We start from the raw sequence: 27190 nt of genomic DNA, 5'->3' as shown, positions 1-27190 counted from the left end.
ACGTTTGGACGGGAATTGCTATGATTTGAACTTGCATGCCGGGTGTTATTATATCATTGTCATAAGACTTCAAAGTTAAGAATTTTGTTGGACCGGATATAATTGTACCAGAAAGTAACTGTCTGAAGTACCACGTACAGGTTATAGGGCCGGAATATTTGTCTGCTTTCTTTAAAACCAAAACTTTAGGCCAACAACTTTTAACACAACATTTTAATAGCTGCAGGCTGCAGCGCTATCTCAATGATAGGTGATTTAATAATAATATTTTAGTAATAAAATTGGCAAAAACTACAGTTAAGTTACGATATTTAGTTATTTGTTCCAGGGAAAGATTAGACTTGGGCGTCGTTGTTAACTATCCCTTGTTCAGAAATTTTATTTGATAATATAATAGTAATATATAACATTCCAGGACAGTAAAGTGATAGTGGAGTGGAAGAAAGCAGGTATAGAGATTAAGTGGAACCTGGGTCAGCAACTCCAGATAGCTACCAGGATAGGATTCAAAACTTGTGGTACTTGCGCTGAATTCGGCTACACGTGAGTTCACTAACAGAATTAATTTTAAAATAATGTTATCTAACTTATACTCATAGGTTCTAGTTCTAATGTACTTTTTTATCTATACGTTTTATTTCTATCCTTAATTACCCTAATATTATAGAGATGCATTATATTATGATACAAATTCCACAGATTTTCTAATTTTAGACATTCACCTCACCTGCTTAACACTGGTATTAGATCCTGTCAAGCAGCTGGTACAACTACAACCTTTTTTAAATCTGTTCAAATTGATGGCATCCTAGTTTAATAATTAAACTGGATGTTCAGTTAATGGCTGGTACTCGCGTTGAAGTACATTGTCCTAATTTGATGGTTTTATTGGATAGATCCTGGAGTCTGATTGGCTGTCGTTTATGATTTCCATGGAAACAGAAATTAGCTTAAAATGTTCATTTTCCACATCTAGACGTAGTTTATATATAAAATTAAGAATCAGCAAACATTATACAATATACGATCATGTAAATATTAGGAATAATATACATTATACAACCAATCAACCATGTATCATTAAACCAAAATAACCATACTGAACACAATTCTCGTATATTGTATAAGTACAAAACGCCTGCATTGGGCTCCATATTTATAATCTGAATAACTAACAGAAAGACATGATGTTTTGTTATCTACGACAAGTAGCTCGGTTCTGACTCCCATTCTGACGTACGCCCGGTACGCCTCCCAGACTCTGGAATGTTCTGAGGAACCATGCTAAACATCATGGTATTCAGCTCCATCAGGGGGCCCCTGGCTATCTCTGACGGCTGCCCGTTCACCTTAGTGAACTTTATCTTTGGGGCTTGTCCCTTGTTCTTGATGTTCTCTTTGTCTATTTTCTTGGTTACTTTCCTTGCGATGAGAGTGAGCAAGTAACCGGGCATGTGTTCTGACATTTTAGCAAGGATAATCCGACCTGAGGGGCCCACATAACCGAACATTCTGGTAAAGTCATGATCATCAAGCAGGGAGGAGGAGTTTACTATACGGTGGTGAACTATATTAGGACTACAAAACTTGAGAATAGTATAGGCACAGCTGAAGAAGTTAAGGAATATCAGGAGAACGTTCATGTACCAGACTATGAGGAACAGATACTGATTCATGACGTTCAGCGCTAACACGCACATCCCAGTAGTTGGCACCTTGCCAGTAGCACCCCACTGGACGATCCTACACGCCACCATCTTCGGGAAGACAATATCCTTAACATGGGTGGTGTTCTTGGTGGCTCTCCGAGCGAACTGTATCCCGTAAGTGAACCAGTTGCCGATCTTGAACATCCTAGCTGTGAGGACCATGTGGAGAAGGGAGGTGGTGAGGTACAGGACTTTAACTGAGCAGACTAGTAGAACTAGGCCCCACTCGTGCCAGAACATGGACAAGGAGGACGTGGACGCAAACCTGCAGGAAATAGGGGTGTTATATGGGGTAACAATGGGCTATAATCCTGTTCAACCGGACTAAAAATCCCGACTATATAATTGGTTGATATGCAGTAATCTTACTATATATAAAGCGAGACTTTAACGCGACTTTCCGCAAAAACCGTAAAAGATATACAACTGAAACTTTTTTGGCTGGGTAAAATGCTTTAATGGCCTCCAAATCAGCATGAAAAAATAAAAATTGGCCAAGGAATAATGATTTTAGATAAAATTTGGACCTCAAGTGGTGTCAAATTAAATAGGTAATAATCATTTTAGTATCTTGAGTCTTGACACCGTTTAGGGTTATATTATACGGGTTCCTGCTAGTATTGGATAATGTACTGGAAAGATACACAGTTTAATGTCAGTAAAGTGATCGGAGATATAAGATACAAATTCACAATATTAACGCATACCTAGGGTACACCAGCTGCTTGAATACCCAGTGAGAGAGTTTACCCACCAAATCTTTTGGATCCCCCTCCAAATTATCATGATCCAACAGATAAGTAATGAGCGGCTTAACCTGATGCAGCTTAGATCCCTTTAAGATAAGAAATGGAATGTAGTACCCCAGAGCCACTGCTAGAAAATAGAACGGTACCCATTGATACCACAGATGGTAGGCTTTATCTGTCTCCTCGTCACTGCAGGGCAGCCAGATCTTCCCAGTTTTAGGGATTATAGCGGGAACACAGGGGGATATACCAGGGTATGGGGCATGTTGGGGCATGTTGTACGCTGCCTTGTTCGTGTAAATACCCTGGGTCCAACAGTACTCTTCAGCGAAGCTCTTATCGTCCCTGTCGAATCCCACACAGCTGATATTGGTGCCGAATATGAAGGTGAATGTTTGTAGGAAGCAACAGATAACCATGAGGGTAGGCATGAGGATCCTGTTTAGCCAGTCAAACGGACCGTCTATTGCAAACTTCCTGCAGGACTGGGCCCGCTTTATCTCCCCACATATCTCGAATATCCAGTACATTGTGACTAGTGACTACTGACTACTGACTACTGACTACTGACTACTGACTACTGATGTTTCTATGTTTACTGTGGTCTGATTGTGGTTCAGAGAGATGGACATCACACTGTTTTATATATAGCTTCAGAAACCTGGGAACATAATCAACATAATCAACATAATCAACATAATCAACATAATCAACATAATCAACATAATCAACATAATCTGATTATCATAATCAACATAATAATGGGGAAGTTTGAGAAGTGATGGATCAAAGCTTGTACAATATGAATGTAGCACAAACTTTCTCTGGCAACTGACCAAAGCGAACCAGACAAGTCATAAAATTCGAAGAATAAAGATTCTCGAAACAATCAGACGAAACAATTGGCTATTGGTCAATTTCAGTTATCAAATCCGAAAATTGGTCGACTGAAATTGATCAACAGTAAATGGGTTGCAGCGACTTTGTGTCAAAATAATGACTCAATAGTTAAACTAGAAGAGTTGAAGAGACGATGTTGGTATGCAACTTATCATACGGACGGACAATCACACCAAACAGTATTATTACTCACGAGAAAACACGTGGGATCGCTTTATATGCATTCTAGGGAATCTGACATAATTGGATAGGACATTGGACTTATTGTGTCACAATTATTCCTGAATCGTGTGACGGTCCAACTATAGGGGGGACACAGATGCATTGTGATTGTGAAAAGGTAATTATGCGAAAAAATAAGTGTGACGGCTGACTATGAACCATGTCAAGCTGATTGTTTTTAAACTACACGAGATATTCATGATAACGATTACTAGAAAAGCAGAAACGCGACGCTGACTTAGTGGAGGCTAATTCTGTTTAGTAAGGGAAATGACCGGGCAAATAAGCAATCGTCATATCTTAAGAAACAATGAGGAGCATCACATATTTCATTAATAGTAACAGCGAATCAATCGGCTGGTAGAGCAGAAAGATCTCGTCAATAATTTGAAATAAGATTCCAGTCCGGACTAACCTCACTTCGTTTACAAACCATGAGCTAGTAACCATGGTTACATGATGTAATAATTAGTCTACTACTCAATTAAAATTATATTTGGTGATTTGTTGTGATGCCCTTATATCTGTGAAATCTTGATCGAATTGTGGCCTTATAAATAAAGTTATAAAGACAGGCTGAACTGAAACTGACTGAGTAACTGGACTCTGAAGGCAATATTGTGGTGATCCGACCTATAATACGGAAATACAAAGACTGGTATAACATGCAATGTAATGAGTCTAGCATCAGAGTGAAGGTCATTATACCCTTATATGGTATGATTAGTGTGCAGGTAGATTCTGATAACGGGAGACACGACTAAGCAGATGTTGTATGTCAGATCTTTACTACATATCTGTCAGCTGCATCTTACATTTAATGGTTAATGGTCGGTAAAAACACTGGAGCAGGGTAGAGTTTAGGAAGGGTTTCGTCTCTAGAATCTCCCTTTGTAGCCAGGATTACCCTGGCTAATAACTGTTTAGAGTCAAGTATATACTTCAGACTAATAACCTTACTGTTGTGTATTGTAATCCCATGGTTATTAATGTGTACTCGCAATGAAACGACGTAAATACTGGGTCATGTAATAATAGGTGATATATTTGTAAATAAATAACACTTCAAGCCTTTTGGGGGAAAAGCGGTTATAATTAAAAATGACGCAATTCAAAAAAATTAAAAAATTTTGGTTTTGACTAGTCCCCTTATCTAATCTTTCTACGAGTAACCTGGTTACAGAAAGTTCTTTTTATTGAAATCTAATTCCATTTTTCCATTTTTCCTCAGAACATTAAGTTGAATATTTATACATACCTCCACAGCAACACCTCCTAAAAGTAATAACATTGTATGTTTCAGACCAAAGATCTCGACAGAAAACCTGCTGGCCTCAACAGATCTATCATGTGATATCTACGAACACGAAGAGACATACCAATGCACTGATGAGGTAAGTTATAAAACATAACAATGTTTTTATCGCTCAATTAATTGAAAATAAGGTAGCACTATAATCAGTTTATTCACACATGTAATTTTATTATTATTAATTATTTCGACTCTTCCACCGTTTTTCGCACTAGGTGACTAAGATTTAGAAAGTTCACTAAAAAATACCGCACAAAAATTGTGTTACTAAAACAATGTTGTGACTGTTTTCTTACTTCGTCCTTCTATTTTCGTCCTTCTATTCTCCAAATTTATTGTGTAACAAATATTTAAAATATTTGATATTTTGAGGGTGATTTAATATAAGTTAGACGAAAGTATGGTAAGATATGTCTGTGCCAGGGTGCTTACCTCAGATATCCTCTAGAATTATTGAGATATTTTATCATTTATTTATTTATTTCAACACGTTATTCGTTATTCAACACTCCATCAGCTTTAAATAAACGCATTAAAAATATACAGAAGTTAAACTGATTTCCTGTATTTTAAGACACCCTATTTATTTCATATGTGAGTCTCTACCTCCCAACAGCTCAACCCTCTATCTCCTCAGAGACACCAGCAAGCACACGAGATGTGTGAGACACTAACTAACATCGACGGAAAGTTCGGACGGTGTCTGGCCTACTTTGACGGACAAGCCCTACACGATGCTTGTATCAAATCAGTGTGCCAGTGCCAGGATGTAAGTACCTCACAGTCTATGAGTCTATCCTACTAATTTGTTTTGACACGTGACAGTGATTCTGGGGTTTTATTGGTCAACCGCTGTCGTGCGCCTGTTCCACCAGTATACGGCCCTATAGATATCTCACTAATCTTATCTTAACTACAGCTGATGTATATCTCTATTCTCACATGATATAGAGACACATGTCCCAGACTAATAATGTTTTAGTGGATACAGCTGCAACCAGTCATATACCAGTGTTGTTCTGTCACATGTTTATTGTTTAAGTGCCTCCTTCTATAATATATAACAATATGCACATATTTAGAAGTCACTAATGAGCAATATTTATGTTTAGCAGCTGAGTATATTGTATGATAGTTGTAGGACAGTAATTTAAGAAAGAATGCTTCCTTAATGCTTTGATAAAAGGTGCGAAAAAATCGGAATTCCAAGCGTTTTGAGTAGGGAGTGCCCGGTTCGATATATTATTATTTAAGTTTTTGAGAATACACTACTCAAAAAAGAGACACAATATTATTGAATATTTTAACTAATTCAAAAAATAAAATGTCTCTGTGTCGCATCAATTCAGATAATAAGATTACAAATTAACAATTTGAAGTACCTACACAACACAAAATATTCTCAAATAAAAAGGTGAGAAACAATTAAGCTCAAGTTAAAATTGTCCAGGCAAACGGTTTCACGTTGCCTGAGAGAGCCTCATATAAACATCTTCACTCGGTAAGTGGAATGTTCTGAAATCAATCTGTCTGTCTCAACTATTTGCCTGATCGAATTTTGAACTATTTGCCTGATCTAATTTTGATCTATTTCTGATCTATTTCTGATCTATTTCTAATCTATTTCTGATATTTTTATGATCTGATTATGATATCTTCTATTTATCTGACGTTTACCACTAATGAACCTCTAATTTCTATCAATATTCTTATCAGTGCATTAGAGGGATTAGATATCGAAAATATGACTTCCGATTTCATGAGATGTTGCATCATTCAATAGTAATAACTCTTCAATCTTCAACCTCATACAATGTCTTGATGCATGACTCTTAACTATATCTACAGCTATTGACTAAAACTCTTGAAACCATACCCGAAAGCATGATAGAAATGGAAAACTTGATGATGAAATATATAACTTGATTTGTGGAAGACTTGTTGATATGGTAATCGTACTGCTATCACACCTTGGAAACTGAGGATATTTGGTTTAATAAGGGCACGAAAAGCAACATTTTAGCTTAAATCTGCTCCTTCTTTTTACATGATACAGGATTTTCAGTTGTTATGTTTCCTACATAACCCAAGTCCCAACTAGATAACATTGTCAACTTGAACTATGTGGTTATAAATAAACTGATCAGAATGATATGAAAAACGCATAGTTCTTAAATCGCATGTTGGACTGATTTTACCTAATCTTTACAGTTAAATGATCAATGAATTGGATTTTTAGCTAATTATCAATTAACAAGATAATTAATTAATTAATTGTGCAGGTGGCGTGTCATTGTCCAGCCTACCACGCTATGATATTAGCTTGCAGAGATACTGGCATAGAAATACCAATCACTGACGAATGCCGTAAGTTACATTATGTTACATATTACATTCAGTAACATTATATCTGTTTGCTGGTATGTGGGTCTGTCTGTTTGTCGGTTCGTTTGTGGTTCTATGTGACTTCGTGACTGTGTATGTTTTTCATCTATATTTTTTCAAATTTTGTTCATTGTCAAGAGCATTATTATATTAACTACCTACAATATCAGTAAATCATTCATTGTTAACCACAAAGACAAAGATCATCGTGTAAAGCACTTGATAAGGTTGAATATATTCTTAGATTAAGTCTCTGAACAATGCATTACGTCACACTCCAATTACATGTACCTTCTATCGTCTAGGGAATACTCTAAATACGTGATCCACAGGTTCTATACTGGACCATGACGCAGCTTAGTCGGCATTTGATCCTCATCCTTTTCGACCAAATGACTACAACTCTAAAAATATGCACCAAATTATAACCTGATTTCAATTATTTGAGTATAAGCTGACATGATATAAGAACGTGCACAAACAGTATGGAAATATGATGAGAAGATCACAATTTTTATATATTTACAAATGTCTACTTACTAAAGACTGTTAAGGATTGTGGTATTGATAACATTAATATTTTATTAGATCTAAGTCACTTTGTCTAAAACTGCCATTGATACGAATGTCTTGCTGCATTGAAATGGCGGGAGATCTGTGCAATATACAAATAGGTCGATTATCACAGTTATTACGGTACATCATGGGGCAGTGAACCTTATTAGTAAACTTAACATGTCTCTCTGTCATAGTCTTTATTCTGCTGATTCTACAGTGACCCATGTTGATTCTTCTTACTGCGGAGCTGCTCAACTTCTCACCACCTTTAAGCTTTAACTCTTTCTCTTTCTCTTTCTCTTTCTCTTTCTCTTCTCTTTCTCTTTCTCTTCTCTTTCTCTTTCTCTGGACACTGAATCTAAAAGTTAACCTCCCTGTTTGTCCCACTCCGACTCTTACCGTATTTTAGTCCCAGTACCGACCTTTAACTTCCACACTGAATATTCAATCTTAGAACGATACCTGAGGGTAAAAAGCATCCCTCTGTGTCACTAGCTTCATGAGGCGTGATTTCTTTGCAAAAATTACCGTGATTATCATAATATAACAGGTGCTCATTACCTAACCGTATTATCAGATTTACCTGATTTCATAAACTCAGCCCTATAAGTACTAAATATTTTTTATTTTTCTTCGGTTTCCTCTAATCAAATCATGATTCATGACTGAATCTGCCCACTTCCTACTTCGGATTCTTCCGGGTCTTTCCTTCATCATTGCCAATTTGATGAGCTGTAATTATGTTTATTAGCATAATATAATGGGTTGTGATTGCCTCACTGTAACAGAATTGTTTCAAAGTATCAGATTTTAAAAGATTCACGTACGCTGATGTAAACTGGAGCCTGCGGCGTGTGTTGCGGAGTGTGTTGTCTGCTTATTGCCGGTTATAGTGGTCAGTGGACTCTCCTCTATATAAACAAACTTCATTGTCTTCGCTACATTTACAGGCAAAAAGCCCGGTCATTTCCTATCTACTTACACTGTCCTGTTAATATAATTATCAATTAAGTTTTGTTGATGTAATTTTATACTTTACATCGTAAAAAAAGAAATTTCCCGCCTTGTAAAAACAATTTCCACAAACAGAAGCCCGCCTTGTACAGTACAGTGTAGGTATAATGTGGTTGCTAAGGGTTGCTAGGCGCCGCACGCTTTAACGTGTGTTTGTTGACACACTCCTGTCAAAACCTGCACTTCTAGACACAGCTCTGTGCTACGTCTACCAGGTAGGATTCTGATTGGTTGGTCAGGAGGATGGTTCGTTGTGATTGGTTGGTTTGGGTGTATGTCAACAATCATTGTTAACTAAGATTAGGATTGTCTGTGATAGGAGAGCGCCTGGTTGTCATGGTAACGCTAGAATTATACACGTACATGGTGTTTACATTGGAGCGCAGGTGTGTGATATACATTTACTGTGTTAGATGAACTGTGTGTGTGTGTGACCGCAATGTAAATATGTAATTAATCATCCACAAATCTCGACAAATGGGCAAAATGAGTGGGTGAAATAAATGAGTAAGAAACAAATTATTAATTTCTTTATAACAGTTATTTTCTGTTTCATTCTGCCTACCATTTAGACTTGTTGAAATGCACAATGCTCTCAACCAAATCTTACAATTTTACCAGCACACACTTTATTATGAAACCACTCCGCAATCCAATATCCATTAAAATGTGTGAAATCTCTTGGGCATTAAATTGTTTTATTGAAACGCTGCCGTGTATGGTATCAAATCATTACGTAGAAGATACGCTGTGCTACCAATAACCTGACAAATGACGTTCTTTTGATAATTTGATATATATACTTTTCTTGAAAATAAAATCCAATTTTCGGCTCAATTTAAACTAAATTAGCTAAGAATCCGAGTACAGAAAACTTAACATTCAATTAGGAATTTCAAATGTACTGAAGTAGAACTTGTGAATTTAAAAACTTTAAAATTGTGTGTGAATGTAGCAAATGCCTGGATAAAATCAGTGGCATTTCAAATTGGAATTATGCCAATAATTCATGTTAAAGGATTTGATATATTTTGATAGCCAGTATCAAAGAGGCTGGTAGGTGGGGTAGTAATCGGTCACCACTCTCAGTTACATTTCCCCTCCTTCAAAACACCATTCTAATTCCTCAAACACATCTCTAATGTGTCTGCAATGTAATTGGTACAAGTCTCCTCTTCCACACATGTGCCCCCCTCTTCCACCACTCTTCACATGTTACTGACATGTTACAGACGATTACCCTTCTTGCAACTCCGGCTGATAGAGAAACGTCTGCAAACATTGTGAGCTTTATTGATTCATGACAGTCTGAGGGTGCCACCTTAGAACGGATACGATGTCAGGGTCACATAGGGAATTGAGGGAATTCAATGTTGTGTGTATTTGAGTGTATTCCGATGTATTCTGGTGAACGCTAGTGCATGTGAACTTTCACGAATTCCAGCCAACACACTAACCAAGTATCAAAATTAGCATCTCATCCAGACAGCCCTCTTGGGTGATTTTTAAAAATGTATAGAAGGTCAGTATTTGCATTTTACAACCCTTACAAGGTTTACAACCTATCACTTATATGTTTCCCAACTCCCTTCCAGTGATACAGTGAACTGTGACCTGCAAGTAGAAACATTGTCTCACCTGCAGGTCGCAGGTACATGTTATAGCTGCAGTTCACAGGTTACAGTGTGATTACATTCTTTACAATACTCACTATACTCACCTACAATATGTTAGTATCTTTATGAAGAAGCTGCTTGTCAAAAAAGCGAAGTAGAACCATTGTTTCAGTTTTGACTCGAAATAAGTGAGAAGTATCCTTAATTTTATTATATTTTATTCTTTCACACATTGTGTCCTTGTATCCACATATTTTCTTCTTCAAGTATCAATCAAATTTAAAATTTCAACATGCACAGAGTATGCCAGACCACTACAGTAACTCCCATGTAAAGTACTACTACTACTTTACGGAACTTAATCTGATCGCCTTATAACCTAACCTTATAACCTTGTAACCTTATAACCTTATAACCTTATAACCTTATAACCTTATAACCTTATAACCTTATAACCCTATCATTATAACGTTATCCTGTATGAGGGTTTGCTGTTCCTTTCAGAGTTTTTTCATGTAAAACTGTAAAAGTCATGCTGTAGTGTCTAAAACAACATACAGTATCATTACACAATCATATCACTAAAATCACATTAGATCTGCAGTAAATCGAATCTTTCATCTTCTAGCCTTGCTGGATATGATATATGACTCTGTGAACTACACTAGATAGTGGATAGTACAGGTTGGTGGCAAGTTTTCAGATCAAAATACTGAAATATCTTACCTTTATTTCGATTAAGTTTTTTAACTGATGTAATGATTGTTGACAAATGAGGTTATATCAATATGCCAGAAAGCAAGTAGCAACCAAAATGATATCCCATTACCATGAAAAATTTATTGTTGAATACAAAGAAAGAGAAAGGAAGTCCTAATTTGATGAATTTAGTGGGGAGTCCACATAATGTTGCTTATATTCAAGGTATCTGGAATGTAATGAACACATAAGAAATGTTTCTGAGAAGCCCTAACAAACCCTCCAAATTTGAGCGCGTGCCAAAGTTCATATCTCTTACGCTATATTGGATAACTTAATGGATATATTCGTGGATAGCTTCATTCCACACCTAATGTTCGTTATTTCAGTAACAATAATATCCCACACAGTTTATTAAATTCACCTGCCCCCCTACTGCAGTGAACATACACAGCGGGGAATGTGTCAATGTGTGTTTTAGTTACCTTTAACAGGGCTACATTAGTCCCCCTTAGAGCGCCACATTAATCACATCTTTGCGTGTGCTCTGCAAGAATATGTGCAGGAATATGCAATATTTTAATTATGTGGAATGAAGCATGGGTTTGTAGACCTACCAGTCAACTTGGCCGAGGAAGACGGAATTAGGGTGGGGTGGGGTGGAAATTATTAATTGAAAAATGTTTCTATAAAAATTAAGACGTTCATACCTCCAAAACACGGGGTCTAAAGGCGGTTTTGTATACTGAGTAATGACGTCCGGAGATGTCTGGAATTTGGTTTTCAGAGAGAAGTATGTCGAGAATGTGTTGATCGCATTGCCGAGACATTTGGCGGAGAATAGTACAGTGGGGTGTCATCTGTTTTACTGTATAACTGACGTAAGGATGACGTTATCAAAGGGTTGGAAGAAGATTCTAGAAACTTTATTCGCATTGGAACGTCCCAGTTCCTACGGGGTACAGATTTGAAATAAGACGGATGGGAGTTTAATTTGAATACGATGTCGATACAGTAGATCATTTGAAAGAAAATTATTGTCAAGCTTAGAGACCCGGCTCATGTTCATGGTGGGATACCGTATAATATACTCCGTACGGGGTTGAGGTAATACACGATGAACACAGAACTTCAATAGTTGTATTTTATTAACGGAGGCAGCGAGATGTTTATTGAGATGCAAATTAGAATGAAATACCTCAACTTATTTGCTAAATCACAAACTTTCGGTCGGGATCGCCCAAAAAACATATTTTACCCAACTTCTACCCGTTAACTTATTAAATTTCAAAAAATTAGAACTTCAGGTAAAGAGAAGACTGATGATAGCAGTAACCGAATACAGATACACCGCCCCGGCAGCGTCCCAGGCGGCCTGCATTTAGACGGGGCTTTGTGTTGAAGTGAGCTGTCCGTTAATGATTTTAGATGTATGGGAAGCTGCAAAAATACGTGATTTATGTCGCGGATCTTCCCCTTGGAGAGGGGTACCGAGACATTGACTAGTCCTATTCCTGTTGAATGATCAGCACTGTCAGTAGAAATCATCCGTGTAAAGATTTACAGAAGGATGGTAAATCAACAGCTGTTGCAGCCTGCAAACTGTTGTCTATTTAATATTTATATGTATTATATGCTGTGACAGTTGGTGATGGGTGAATGGTGACCCGGCTGAAAGGATGGGAATTTAGCTCCCTTCAATCTATAACATGTATTGACCTCCAAAAATAAAATATTATACATCTTGAACTTTATGATTAATAATTAATATGCTACTGTAGTAACGAAGGACCTAAGAGGGATGAAAGTAAGATGATTCCTGTGACTGTTTTCCCAAGTGTGTACTGAAGTGAAGGTGAAATGTTTTACAGCAGTTGTCGGGACTGACAACTTTAACTTCATTACTAGGATTACCGTAACCAGCCAAACATGTGGCTATACTCTCTACTCAGTGGTTTGGTACAGATCTTCACTGTGTGTCTCTTAATAGTAATACCTATTTGTTGAGTTGGTTTAGTGATTTTATATTGAAATAATAGTTTGGTTAGCTATCAGCTCTTAGTTTCTAAAGTAGAATTGGAAATATTATTTTGAAATTATTAAAGTTGCGGCTCTCAATGTACCTGGTTGTACATTAAAAGTTTGGTGCCGCTGATATGTTCCCTTAAAGTGATCTCATGTTTACTTAATTAATCTACGTAAGACATAATAGCTAGTAACTAACGAGTAACAACTTATTAAACTTGATTAACTAACCAGTTGGTACTGGTTTGAACAACTTTAACAGATATGACACGTGACCAGTAGAACACGTGATCAGTATGACACGTGACCAGTAGAACACGTGACCAGTATGACATGTAACGAGTTTCTATTTCCTGTGGTTGTACTAGGATACTTTTACATAGAGTGTGGTGAGTTCTGCAACACGGATAGGGTACTCTGCAACACTGTAACATTCCTAGGTCACCACAGTATCTCTGCTACCAGAAAACAATATGTTGTTTAACATAATTAAAAGTTGTGGTGGCCCCACTAGAGGTTTACATCTTCTTCTGCCCCTTTGGTTATTACCATGGTTATTTTATTCTGTGTTACCATGGTTACTATTTCTGTTCCTATGGATACTTTCAGTGTTACCATGGTTACCATGGTTACTATCTATGTTATCATGGTTACTATCTCTGTTATCAAGGTTACTATCTCTGTCAACAAAATTACAATATCTGATATTTGGTTACTACCTCGGTTACTAAGGGTTACTAAGGGTTACTAAGGGTTACTAAGGGTGACTAAGGGTTACTAAGGGTTACTAAAGGTTACTAAAGGTTACTAAGGGTTACTAATGGTTACTAAGGGTTACTAAGGGTTACTAAGGTTACTAAGGGTTACTAAGGTTACTAAGGGTTACTAAGGTTACTAAGGGTTACTAAGGGTTACTAGAGGGTAATGATCCCTTCCAACATGGTAACAGTTGATACTCCTTGCAATATGAATCTGTACAAATGTGACTGTATGTGACTTGAAAGTTGAAAGAAGCTTGTCAAAGTGAATAGTGATATATGAATACCTCTCTGTCAATGAACACACGTGGAACAGAAGCCAGATAACTATAAAACTCCTCTGGTATAAATAAACGTTTTAAAAGTTCAACAGTCGGCTTACGAGTTAGTCCCGCCAATATTCTAACAAATACATATTATAGAAAATAAACTTTTACTTTCTACATAGATAAACTGAGGAAAGAGACTTACAGATGTCATTATTGTCATTCAATATTGTATTGGCATTGTCAATCACACTTTTCAAGCTTCTGTCTTAACTTCATGTCGATGTGTCTCCCCCATTTTGTCAGATCTCGAATATTAACCTTTAAACCTCTCTCTAAGTGGAGTTTTACTGTCTTAACTTTTAAACCCTCCTTTCAGAGCCGCAGCACGGAGGATTTACAGCCTGGTCAGATTGGGGACCGTGTCACTGTGACAGTGCAGTGTCTTATCGTTACAGGTCCTGTACTAACCCCTACTCCTAAGTTCGGGGGCAGATCCTGCAGGTATGTACGGTATTACAACTATTTGTTGGGGGGGGGGGGGGGGGGGTATTACAACTATTTATCATCCCGTCTACATATTAGGAGTCAGAAAGAACAGGTCCTTCATAACTATACTCTGACTCTAATGTCGGGGGTTGAGAGCCCGTATGTGTTTACATTATTTAGCAACGATATAGTTACTGAATAGTTTGGAAGATGTTTGGATTCGAAGTTCGGTATTCAGCATTCTGCATTCGATCACTGAATACCTAACCGAATACTACCGAATAACGAATACATGGTGATTATAAGATTCAGAGGCACGCCCCTAGGATACCAGGATTTTGGGGATAGACTAATTTATTGAATATCATTCCATATACAGTGAAAACTCTAAATACCGGGCCTCTCAGGGGAAACGAAAAGTGCATATTTAACTGTATTTAACACAAGATTGCGCTTTTTTTAAAAGAAGCATATTTTACTATTTAACAAAAGATTGCATTACCCTTTTACTTCTTTTCAACAACTCAATTTTTATCGAGCTATGCCGATAACATTTACCCTACACGGTCCGATAGATTTACTTCCTGTATATATTTCGAGACTGTGTCGATATTGTCCTCAGATCGTGGAAATCAGGATCCTATTTCCGGCCATTAGTCCAGCCATTAGCCCAGACTTAGATCATAGTGTATCTCAATACATACCATCACTAACTAATCTCAATACATACCATCATTAACTTAACTCAATAGGAATCCTTCTCTAAAAATCATTAGCATTTGGAGCCTAAATTGTTTGTATTTTAACTAATTTAATGTGATTTGAATTTTTTAATGTCACTCCACTAAGTCATGAGTTAAGGCTTTATGTCAAAGTAGAATGACACTATGACAGCTTTAAGTTAAAACATCTAAATGTTTCAGTGGAGACTCAAGTGAGAACAAACCGTGCATCTGCGAAGATTCTGAAGAAAACCAGAAAGGTAAGTTAAGGAACACTCTAGAGTATCTAGCTATGTGGGGAATGCTAGATTAGTACCAGCTACCGACAGATATGGTTAGTTAAACTAGTATAACTCTCCTTCGCGTGGAGTAAAACCTGTCAGCGTATGTATTGTGATCTACTGGTTTAACTCTGTAAGCTGGATGTGTTTGATAGAGCACCCCTTTCTTGGTGAATATCCGCCAATATTGTGAGAATGATGTAAGAATAATGATGTGTGTAATATCATGATTTGGATGGCCCCTTATAAGGTTACCAAACAGACTGTAAGGCACAGGGTAGCGATTAATAAAATAATGAAGATTTGTCTGATTGAAACGTAACGCGCAAACGCCGAATTAGTATTTTGTTTGAAAACAATGTTGTTGACCCTGGTCACAGTGACAAGATACGTGCGCGCGTAATTTTGGTTCAGACCACGTTGTCAATTTAAGATTTGGTGTTAATTTGAGAATATGATGGTAATATTCCTTTGATCTTTGCTGGAAGATCAAACGAGTCTCGGTCGAATAGATTCTACGTTATCCACATCGCTAAATGAACAAATAATAGAAATAAATTTGACAAGAACTTACTAAAGACTACAGAGTGTAGAATTCAAACTAATCCACATGCGTACAATTTATTCTTATAGTGGCGAGACTGTGCTGAAATGTTGATATTCATTTGGTTGGACACACAGTAAGTAAACACACAAGGTTCCGGTTGAAATCTTCGTAGAAAAACTACATCATGAGACCTGAATATACGTAAGTCAGAAAACTTATATGAACTAATACAGACCAATGTATGAAATGTTAACATAATACTCTTATTGAGAACAAATTTGTAACGGTTGGTGTCCGGGCCTGTAACGTAACAGTTCAGACTGTTGGCGAATGACTGATTTATAGAAAACTAGAAACCCGCTAGTCGAAAGCTTTGTTCGAGGAAATTTTAAAAATCAGTTATGTTTTAATTTCTCTTCATCATACAGCTCTGTTATACAGTAGACATAATGGAATTTATCTAACAATGGCGACAGCGTTGTTAGTATTCGGATTCCCAAAACGATACTTTTTACCGCATCAAAAATACCAATCACAACCAAAGTTATGAATATAAGTCATAGCGTGAGCGTAAATGTGAGCTAGTTTTGAAATTATGACGTAGCATACAGCATAACAACGCGCGTAGTTAAGATGTTCTTGCTCGCGCACGTGCATTTTAACGTTGCTACGTAACAGCGCAGTAAACCTTTGCTAAAATAACGATATTATTCTAACGGTTATTTTACCTCACTTCCGACGCTAATTATAAAAAATCTAAAGCCTAAATCAAAATTCTAAGAATGCTATAGCCTATTCCTATCCTTTTTCTACAACCCTGCTAAAAATGGCGAGGTTTCAACTCCATTTGCGAGCTGGGTTTGATTTCACCAGAGGGTCATTTTGAGGTCGATTTTCGGTGTTTTTTCTTCTATGTCCCCGTTGCCGGGGAAATTTCGTCAAGTTTAAATTATAGTATAGATATAAACTATGTGACATCGTAAGAAGTCTCTTATACCTGCGTTACATCAAAAAGCTTTATGATATGTGATTATATCAGCTCTGATTATTATTATATCAGCCCTGATTATTATTATATCAGCTCTGACCAGTTACCATCTCAGGACACCCGGTTATAACAGAGAAACCAGCCCTGCTGATAGACGCTAAAAAGGGAGATTATGTCTCTCTGACTTGTAATGCTGAGGGTCAGTGGTTACTGAGTATTTTAACACCAATCTACCGATTTGCTTATATTCAATCTATAAATTATCATTATACACTATACTTACACTTTTGCCTACCTTAGTGCAAGAAATATAGGCGGCAAGAAATTAAGGCGATTCTGACAAAATCGCCTTAATTTCTTGCCGCCTTAATATCTGACCACCGTAATTTCTAACCGCCTTAATTTTTTTTCTTGCGATTTTTTCATAAGAAATTTTCGTGTGATTTTATTATTTTAAATTTACATGTCGATTTCGTTATTTGCTAGAATTCAATGAAATACATATTTAAAATAAATTAACTTGAGTCTAAATACATTAATATATCAATTAATATTCTCGTCTTCTCCTTCTTCATCAGAGTCATATATCTCCAGCAGCTGCAATCCATAACCAAGATAGTCGTCGTCATCTTGCTCCATCGTGTCTGGAAATAGCTTCTTGATAATATCAGCTGATTCATCCTCCAAACGTTTGTCGAAGCTGTACTTTTCGTCGACTAACTTCTTGAGGAGCGTTATTCCCTTCTCATTGGTCCATGAATTTTAAAAAGAAATAATTTTTAATTTTAATGATGATATGTAGTATACATACATAAAAATTCCTTGCTGCGTACAGAATGTGCACTATCATTTTGTCAAATGCAATTAATATACCAATTGACTTGCAGTTTGCTGATGTAGTGGATGTCTACCTAATTTAAAATTATAAACTTAGACGACAGAACAGCAATCACTATAAATATAATGTGCATGCACCATTTAGTTTTTATGTGACCAATGTCCAGTATATCGTATTTTTAAACAGATTTCTATGCTTTATAGACTGATAAAAGAATAAAATTGACACTATTTCGACCAAAACTATAACCAAATTTGCGATCAAAAATCGTATTTTTTCCGAAAAAAATATCGCCTTAATTTCTTGCCGCCTTAATTTCTAGCGCCTTATATTCTTGCCGCCTATATTTCTTGCACTAAGGTATGCCGCTCTATTCAAATCTGATTTTCTGTCCTCTAGGAAGTCAATTCAATTCGATCACTGTTGAGATGAATGTCCCAAAATACGTAACCGCGTCATAATCACACAGCACTAGCTTTACAGCGTACTACGTCATCAGTATGATGTCATCACGTCATTTCCTGCTCAATCAGCTCCGACCCAATTAGTCTCACAAACTCCCCCCCCCCCCTGGCCCCCTTTCTAAAAACTCCCCTTCAGGACGTCCTCAGCCGGATGTGATGGTATCTGGGATGAACATCAACAGAACAGACTTGGTCATCAGAGGGGCTGGCAGGAACAGGAACCTTTGTTCCGTGAGGACTAGCACTGTTATTCAGGTGAGCGGAAACACGTACGGAAACACGTACGGAAACACGTACGGAAACACGTACGGAAACACGTACGGAAACACGTACGGAAACACGTACGTACAGTACTTCAGATATCATGTTTGGAAACTAAATTATAGACCGCGAAATGTTTCTATTTTTGTACCTATATCATGATACCTCATATTTTATTAGGACGTGCCAACTTCCCCTACTTGAAGAGTTACAATGGTTTAAGAATACTATTAAAAGATTTTATTCGCTGACCTGAATTCACCAGGACCCATCTCGGAAGTGTAATAAAACTAAATATCACGTGTAATACACGTGTTCTCGCGTGTAATAATAACTGTTTACAGGTGTTCAGAAGTGCCTGGTACCAGTGTGTAGCGTGGAACAGACACGGTTCCGATGTAGCTTACACCTTTATCAGTGTCGCCCGTGAGTTTATATCCTGATAAGCACCTTCCAACACCGGGAGTGACATAGCCTTGTATCTTGTTGTATATCCTTATATCTACTGTATTCGAGCTTTTCATTTAGAATTATAACAGGTCCTTCATATTATTATGGAGCCAGTGTGTGGACTGGATGTATCTGGTTAAAGTATACTTTATTAAGTATTATGTTATATTTATTGAGTATTATATAAGAGGATGGAAGTATAATACTTCCATCCCATTATATAATACTCAATAAATATAATAGATTTGTAGTGTTGTAATTAGTTTAAAACAGGTAGGTTCTTTACTCTTGATATTATTACTCACTCCCTTCATCACAGAACCAGAGGACCCACCTAAAGACGACCAGTTCTACCCTGACGGTGTCCGGCCCCCAGATCACACTCCTCTCGCTAACATCACCACCTACACGGGCCAGACTCTCGTTATAGACTTCAGGATTGTTGGAATACCCGCTCCCAGTATATCCTGGTCAGTAAGAAGTTCATTGCAGATTATGTGATCTAGATTTGTTGTGCAATTTCCTAACTTTAAAACCGTAAAACTAACATTCAAGCAGATGAGTCTTTACTTGAAATAAAAACTATTCAATCCAAAGAAGAACCATATTTAAAAAAGTTATTTCATAATAACCCTCAATAACCGTCTCTTTAAGCCTGTCTCCTTATAGGCAACACGGTATCAACCCACTGGAACCCACAAACAGAATAACAATCAGTGACTCTGGTGTTCTGACTATACGCAACGCTAAGGTTAGTTTTAAATACAAAGCTATTGTGAAGTGTAAAGAAAGTAGCCACCAAATATCGTGACACGTAACGAGAAGTGATCGCGTTGTTACAATTAAATGTCACATTACACACAGTTTTTAGCAACTGCTCCTTCATAATATTTTGTATCATTTCTCAAAAAGTCACACTTTCTGTGGTACACCCTGTACATAAATTGTGTCAAGACGTAGGTAACTCACTCTCCCGCGTGTTATGTTAGTTATGTTGATCATGTTAACTTGCTGCCTCTCAGTTAAAGCACAGCGGGTGGTACAAGTTCAGGGCGTCTAACGAACACGGCACCACCAGTGGAGAAGTCTACGTAACAGTCAAGGGTAAGATGTCGGTTATAGCTACAGGGACAACATACTTCTTTCATTTTTAATACTTTTTTCCGTCCTTATTGAACGAATTTTAAGACAATGAACTAGATTTCAAATACAATAACATGTTATTATATTTAGATACATTTTAATACAGTTTAATAATTATTCGGTTTTATTATTTTAGTCAACATACTTGTGGCGGCCGGTTATGAAATAAAACATGTTACTCTACACTCTACACTATGTGTTATGTTCACTAGGATGTACTATCAGTTTTAAACATAAACACATACGAATTCCTTCCCCAACATGCTTAATTTTCCTAGCCGAGGTAGTGCTAATATATGAACGAATAAAATGTATCATCCAGTATGTTTTGTGAAAGAGCACCAATCTGATTCCCTTTATTTTCTCAGAGAACAAGACGCCCTACTTCGTAGAGACCTCCACAGCCTACATAGAAGTGGAGGAGGGGGAGAGTGTTACCCTACACGCTACAGCATTCGGAGCCCCCACCCCCTGGGTCACTATCACCCAGCTTGGGTGAGTATTGATATTTTAATGCATTATATAAACTAGCGGCTAATGCCCGTGATACTAACTAGAAATATTATATTTTCAAATTTTATTACGACCATAACAACCTGATCTCACCCTCACTACCACACCCTCACTACCGCACCCTCACTACCGCACCCTCACTACCACACCCTCACTACCACACCCTCACTACCACACCCTCACTACCACACCCTCACTACCACACCCTCACTACCACACCCTCACTACCACACCCTCACTACCACACCCTCACTACCACACCCTCACTACCTCACCCTCACTACCACACCCACACTACCATACCTTCACTACCACACCCTGACTACCACACCCTCACTACCACATCCTCACTATCACACCCTCACTACCACACCCTCACTACCACACCCTCACTACCTAACCTCACTACCACACCCTCACTACCACACCCTGACTGACACTCCCCCAGATCTACACCCAGCGACCCACCAGTTGCACTTGATCTGACCAGTGGAACAGCCGGAACCAGGACCGTAACCGTGGTGATAGAGTCTATCAGTGAGGATCAGGAGGGTTGGTACAGACATCAAGCTACTGACAGTAGAGGGTCTGCTACCAAGGACGTTTACATTAAAGTTATTCCAGGTATGTATCATAGTCTATAGTTTAGTTTAGTTTAGGTACACCATCTCGTTTAGTTAAGGGAATTATTATCGAATCAAGTTTGGCTTTAAATAGGAGGCATTCAAATGAGATTACTCGTAACGCACCAAATTTTTGCTATAAATTTCACCTTATGCTTATACCGGAAAATGAAACTTTTTCTATGGTAATGCGCTATTCTAGTCACATATTTTAGCACTTTTTCAAATTATCAGAATCATTGTAGTACCGTATTTTCCCCTATCTTGTTGACGTGAAGTTGAACACAAGGATAATCACCATCAAAGAATGCGGATATTACATAACCCTTTTTACAGAAATGAAATATCTTTCACTGTTTTGATATTATTAAGCGGTCAACTATGGCCTGACTTTTACACAATTTTGTACACGATTTGAAAATTTATTTTTTGTACAGGAATATATCAAAGTAAAGTAAAAGTAAGAAATAAATCACTCTATAGGTACACAATAACAGGATAGCTGTTTTATACGCTTCTAAATAAACCACCCTCCCCCGAATAACCCCCAAAGAACCCCCAAATAACCCCCAAATACCCCCAAATAACCCCCAAATGACCCTGACATAAATAAACCGCCCTCTCTCAAATAACCCCCAAATAACCCCCGAATAACCCTGACATTTCCACAGCAGTACTAGAGGAAGAACCAACAGTAGCAGACGCTGAGTGGTCTGACTGGTCGGCTTGTAACGTGGTGTGCGGTACTGGAGAGAGGGTCCGGACAAGAGAGTGTGTTTCTAAATCCTGCTCTGTTGTCAGGCAGACTAAACCTTGTACTAAGGACCCCTGCTTTGATATCGGTTAGTTAACATTTGTGCGTTTAATTTCCTCTTGCACATGAAAAACTCTTCATTTTGGATATCAAATAAAAGATAAGTTATGTGAACTCTACAGTTACCCTCCCGTCAACAACTGAGTCAACTACAATGATGTTACCCACATCTGAGCCGTTAATGGGTAGGAGGCTTGTGCTGATGTGGTGATAATATGGGTGTTAAACGCTGTTCTAACACTTTTTAATGCTGTTTAAACACTTTTAAAAGCTGTTTTGACATTTTTAACGCTTTTTTAATACTGTTTTAATATTTTTACCAGCTGCTATTATATCTAGGATTTTGAGTGCTGTTCAGAACTGCTTGTGTCGTCACTGAATTGAAGCACAATCGATTCACTCTGAAAATTGTACAAATCTATTCACTGGCAATTTCATGACATCATTGTGATGGAACCATAGTAACACCATCATAATAACGCCATAGTAACACCTTTTTAACACCATTTACCTTCATTAGAACATTGTCATCACTGAGTCTATTCAGACAAAAATCAGAACGTTTCTTGAAAGAACAATATTAACACCGTCTCCCCAGACACAGTGACAGTTGGCTGCTTCTCCGCCCAACACTACCTCCCTGTCTCCGGGACCCTGATAGACTACCTCCCTTCTTCAGAGGTGAAGCTGATCACCCCATGTGGAGGGGACTCTGCCATGCCACTTCATATCCACAGATACAGGTCTGTAACAACCTCCACTAATTATATCATTTAAATATTCAGCAGCTCGTTATTTATAATGTAGCGTTTGTGTTTAATCAATAATGCTGGAATTTCATAATTATCGATGCCGTCTTCTAGGTTCCTTCACAGTTCACAGCCTCCAAAACTTAACAAAATCAATTAGTATTTGGGGTTTGCACTGACCCGATCAATTAAGTAATTAACGGTACACTGGCACAAAATCAAATATTCCAACTTCTGCACCAACCCAACCCGCTGAATTGCAGAATATCGTAATTTACATTGCTCAAAATATAATATTGTAAATTTGATGTATTTTAGTATTATGTAATGGGATGGAAACGGTTTAACCAGGTGTAGCCAGTCCACACCCTGGCGCCATATTATAAAGGACTTTTTAACGGAAAGCTGGAATTCTGCAGGAACTAACAACCAAACTCTCCAGGAATACTGTAGCGATCAGATACTTATCTGACACAATAGTTCTGAGCGAGAGTGAGGTACTTTACAACGGAGCTAGTGTACCAGGGGCCGAGTTCTACTTTGTAACTCCTGCTGGATTCTCCGTCTCTGGTAAGCTCCACCCCCTTGTTGGGGAGCAATCAACTCCCCTAATTGAGAAAGGGTCGGTTTCATCTATCTAAACTTATGGATTATATTGAGATCACTGAATGATGATACTTTTCAAATATCCCTTACCTGATATTATTCTTCTTTCTTGAATAATGTTTCGAATAATTTCTACCCGGACTGCGCCCTCAGAACGGAACAGGGTAGTGGTGATAAAGCAGGAAGAGTTACAGCTCACTGCACGGTACAACCGAGACACTGGCTTACTGGTCTTATCTGTCTCGCAGAGATTACTGGTCAGTGGTAAACCCCCTTGTATAAACATTTTCTACCCCTTTCTACCCCTGAACTCTCTGGAAAACCCCCAACATTCTCGTTGTTCTACCCCTGAAATCTCTGGAAAACCCCCAACATTCTCGTTGTTCTACCCCTGAAATCTCTGGAAAACCCCCAACATTCTCGTTGTTCTACCCCTGAAATCTCTGGAAAACCCCCAACATTCTCGTTGTTCTACCCCTGAAATCTCTGGAAAACCCCCAACATTCTCGTTGTTCTACCCCTGAAATCTCTGGAAAACCCCCAACATTCTCGTTGTTCTACCCCTGAAATCTCTGGAAAACCCCCAACATTCTCGTTGTTCTACCCCTGAAATCTCTGGAAAACCCCCAACATTCTCGTTGTTCTACCCCTGAAATCTCTGGAAAACCCCCAACATTCTCGTTGTTCTACCCCTGAAATCTCTGGAAAACCCCCAACATTCTCGTTGATCTACCCCTGAAATCACTGGAAAACCCCCAACATTCTCGTTGTTCTACCCCTGAAATCACTGGAAAACCCCCAACATTCTCGTTGTTTTACCCCATGAAATCTATGGAAAAACCCCCAATATTCTCGTTGTTTAAATCTTTATTCAAGTTCGTTATCGAATCTTCTTACAACTTCTGGAATGTTCTACAATCTTCTTACAATCCTCTTACGACTCGTCGTACTTGACTTGATTGAAACCACCTTACTCTGAAATATATGCATCTCAATTCTCAGTAATGTTAAGATCTTTATTAGTATATTGATAACGAGCATGTCTTGCTACATAATATGTAAAGAGGTTTCTGCTTGGATAATGGATATGGGAAACACATTTTGTTTATTATCATTGGGCGATCAAGCCAAAACTTTTTGTTGAAAAAATCTATTTTGCCGTAGCTTTCTTCTACGAAGGAGAATGATCGATAAATTGGGTGTGATGATCGAGGAATTGCATGGTCTAGGGCCCATGATTCTATGGTCTTCAGCCTTTTGCTACACTGAGGGGCTATGAGTTCTTCGTCATCGAGCAAGATTGAGTCACTGGAGCCAGTCGTGCAGCTTGAAGTTTGAATCAATAGTTCGGTGCTACAACATTCCTCTCAAGGCGATTCTCTTGATATGAGTATGAAAATGCCAGTACCTGCAAAAAAGAGCACTCAGCAGCTAGTCGAGGCTCGTGCTATGAATTGGATGAAAGTGCATGGAATGGGAGATAAGGCTGCATGTGGATCTGTATCAGTGAAATCTAAGTGAACTACTGAGTCAGGCGGATCTGGAGAACGCTCGTCAGAACCACCCGGAAAGTAGTTCAGTGTGCCGTGAAATACGTCAGATGCTGATAAAGGGTACTAACTATCAGGTAAGAAGGAGAACACTCTCATCAGGGGTTATTACAGAGTGTACTGTATAAGAAACAGAAACAGAACTGTCTATGAAACAGGAACTTGTCTGCTAATTCTGTTCACCAAATATGTAACTGTGCGATGGTTTGTTCAGGATATTTATATTTTCTTAGACATTTTTGATGGCAGATTTTCAATTTTCGCTGGGAATGAAAGTTCTTCTTATAAAAATTCGTGTGGGCTGATTATCTGGCTGTAATAATTTCTCTGCTGATAGTTAAGATGATGTTTTGGCACTGAATATCAAATATTCATGCTCAAGACCAAAAAGAATTGTGACAATTTAGATCTCTTTCTGTAAACAAATTAACACAGGGATATTGTGTAAAATTACGGTAAGCTTTTTGGAAGCCCCTCTTCCCCATGCGGGCTTACATAATATGTGAGCGATCCCTTAGGAATGGCCGCCTTGGGAGGATTACTCGGCGGGCAGCGGCTTACTTTTGCGGCCTACTTTTTAGGGATGGAAGCGACGGGTGTTGGTACCCACCCCAAGTCATAGTTCTTTACCGTATTATTAATATCTGATTGTTTCTATAGTAATAGGAGCTGTTTGTAAAGCATGCCCGGTCACATTCCTTGCAGGACCGGGAAATCTTAGGATTCTGTCATAAAAATAAAAATAAGTTAGCTTTAATAACGTTAAAATAAAAACAAATTATCTTTGATAACGTTAAAATAAAAACAAATTATCTTTAATAACGTGGCGTGCTCCAGGGAAAGTGGTGTGGAGTGTTGCTGGAAGTTGATATGACTGATACTAACAAAGAGGGTATATTCGGCTACTACTCCGCTACAGGAGACGATGCTATCATCAGTGCCAACCCAGTAAGTAGGATAAAAAAGTTGGGACTATAAATCTTCTGTGAAATGTAAAATCAGTCGATCGAAACGATGGTTTGATTGTTTATGTTGTAACTAAAACTTGTATCCTCTGCCTAGATATCAGACGAGAAGGAGTTATCGGGATGTACTGGAATAGAGGGTATAAAAGCTCACGGAGCCTGCCAATCTTTACTTAATCCCACCAGTTCTTACTCTAGCTGCTTCCAGGTTAGTTAATCCAGATTAAATTATTCAGTTAAATGAATTAATTAATGTTAGTAAGGCATGATGTCATGGCCAAGAAAATTCGCTATTAACTGACGCATTTTCACTAAAATACATAGTAGTAAGCGATCATTTTCTTGGCTAAATAAGCCAAATTTCTTGGTCAGATAAGCCACATTTTCTTGGCTAAATAAGCCAAATTTCTTGGTCAGATAAGCCACATTTCATTGGCTAAATTAACCACATTTATTGGTCAGATAAGCCACATTTCTTGGATAGATAAGCCACATTTCTTGGCTAAATAAGCCACATTTCTTGGATAGATAAGCCACATTTCTTGGATAGATAAGCCACATTTCTTGGCTAAATTAGCCCCATTTCTTGGCTAAATTAACCACATTTCTTGGCTAAATTAGCCACATTTCTCCCAGTAACCCCTTCCCCCTCCCCAGACCCTGAAACCAGCTCAGTTCTACGACTCTTGTGTAGCTGACTACTGTAACTACGAAGGAGACCTCCCGCACACGTGTCCCTCCATAGTTCTCTACGTTATCAAGTGTCATGATGATCTGGAGCTTAGGTTCCAGAGTTTCCAGCCGGACAGATGTAGAGTGGAGGAGTCTCTGAGCACGGGTAAGCATAAATGTTTTAAATATTTAAATATTCAAACCAAATTTGCTAGTATTAAACCACGTGGAATTTACTTGCTCACTTAATTTCCGAACTGATGTTATAATTTTTCAAGAGAACAGTGAAGTGACTTTTAACT

The 27190-nt window shown here is 38.0% G+C and overlaps 5 protein-coding genes across 5 annotated transcripts in view; 3 read left to right on the top strand and 2 right to left on the bottom strand.

Annotated features, from left to right (window-relative positions):
- Nucleotides 1–15685, top strand: part of LOC134821382 (uncharacterized) — a 27215-nt gene extending 11530 nt beyond the window's left edge. The window contains exons 11-17 of the mRNA XM_063832125.1: nt 416–543; nt 4884–4974; nt 5530–5661; nt 6343–6393; nt 7175–7259; nt 14593–14717; nt 15626–15685. Coding sequence (XP_063688195.1) covers nt 416–543; nt 4884–4974; nt 5530–5661; nt 6343–6393; nt 7175–7259; nt 14593–14696 — 591 coding nt within the window. The 3' untranslated portion in view covers nt 14697–14717; nt 15626–15685. The remainder of the gene's footprint in view (nt 1–415; nt 544–4883; nt 4975–5529; nt 5662–6342; nt 6394–7174; nt 7260–14592; nt 14718–15625) is intronic.
- The window catches only part of LOC134820871 (uncharacterized), a 1079557-nt gene that overhangs the window by 893938 nt on the left and 158429 nt on the right, over nt 1–27190 (bottom strand). The window lies entirely within an intron of this gene.
- The window catches only part of LOC134821380 (mucin-2-like), a 99629-nt gene that overhangs the window by 36150 nt on the left and 36289 nt on the right, over nt 1–27190 (top strand). The window lies entirely within an intron of this gene.
- LOC134821003 (innexin inx2-like) lies at nt 1200–2988 on the bottom strand. Its single transcript, XM_063831669.1, has 2 exons — nt 2417–2988; nt 1200–1974 (listed from the first exon to the last, which is right to left on the bottom strand). The coding sequence occupies exons 1-2, from the start codon at nt 2986–2988 to the stop codon at nt 1200–1202; spliced, it is 1347 nt and encodes a 448-aa protein (XP_063687739.1).
- Nucleotides 14842–27190, top strand: part of LOC134821381 (mucin-3B-like) — a 41439-nt gene continuing 29090 nt past the window's right edge. Inside the window, exons 1-17 of the mRNA XM_063832124.1 lie at nt 14842–14861; nt 15626–15684; nt 17356–17439; nt 18679–18797; nt 19148–19229; nt 19573–19723; nt 19923–20004; nt 20276–20357; nt 20765–20891; nt 21358–21533; nt 22204–22374; nt 22945–23089; nt 23538–23665; nt 23855–23958; nt 26089–26199; nt 26314–26424; nt 26874–27054. Of these exons, the coding sequence (XP_063688194.1) occupies nt 14842–14861; nt 15626–15684; nt 17356–17439; nt 18679–18797; nt 19148–19229; nt 19573–19723; nt 19923–20004; nt 20276–20357; nt 20765–20891; nt 21358–21533; nt 22204–22374; nt 22945–23089; nt 23538–23665; nt 23855–23958; nt 26089–26199; nt 26314–26424; nt 26874–27054 (1933 nt within the window). The remainder of the gene's footprint in view (nt 14862–15625; nt 15685–17355; nt 17440–18678; nt 18798–19147; nt 19230–19572; nt 19724–19922; nt 20005–20275; nt 20358–20764; nt 20892–21357; nt 21534–22203; nt 22375–22944; nt 23090–23537; nt 23666–23854; nt 23959–26088; nt 26200–26313; nt 26425–26873; nt 27055–27190) is intronic.

Source organism: Bolinopsis microptera, chromosome 9 (assembly GCF_026151205.1).
Source record: "Bolinopsis microptera isolate Bmic1 chromosome 9, MBARI_Bmic_1.0, whole genome shotgun sequence".
Lineage (NCBI taxonomy): Eukaryota > Metazoa > Ctenophora > Tentaculata > Lobata > Bolinopsidae > Bolinopsis > Bolinopsis microptera.
This window is presented reverse-complemented; position numbering and strand designations above follow the sequence as displayed.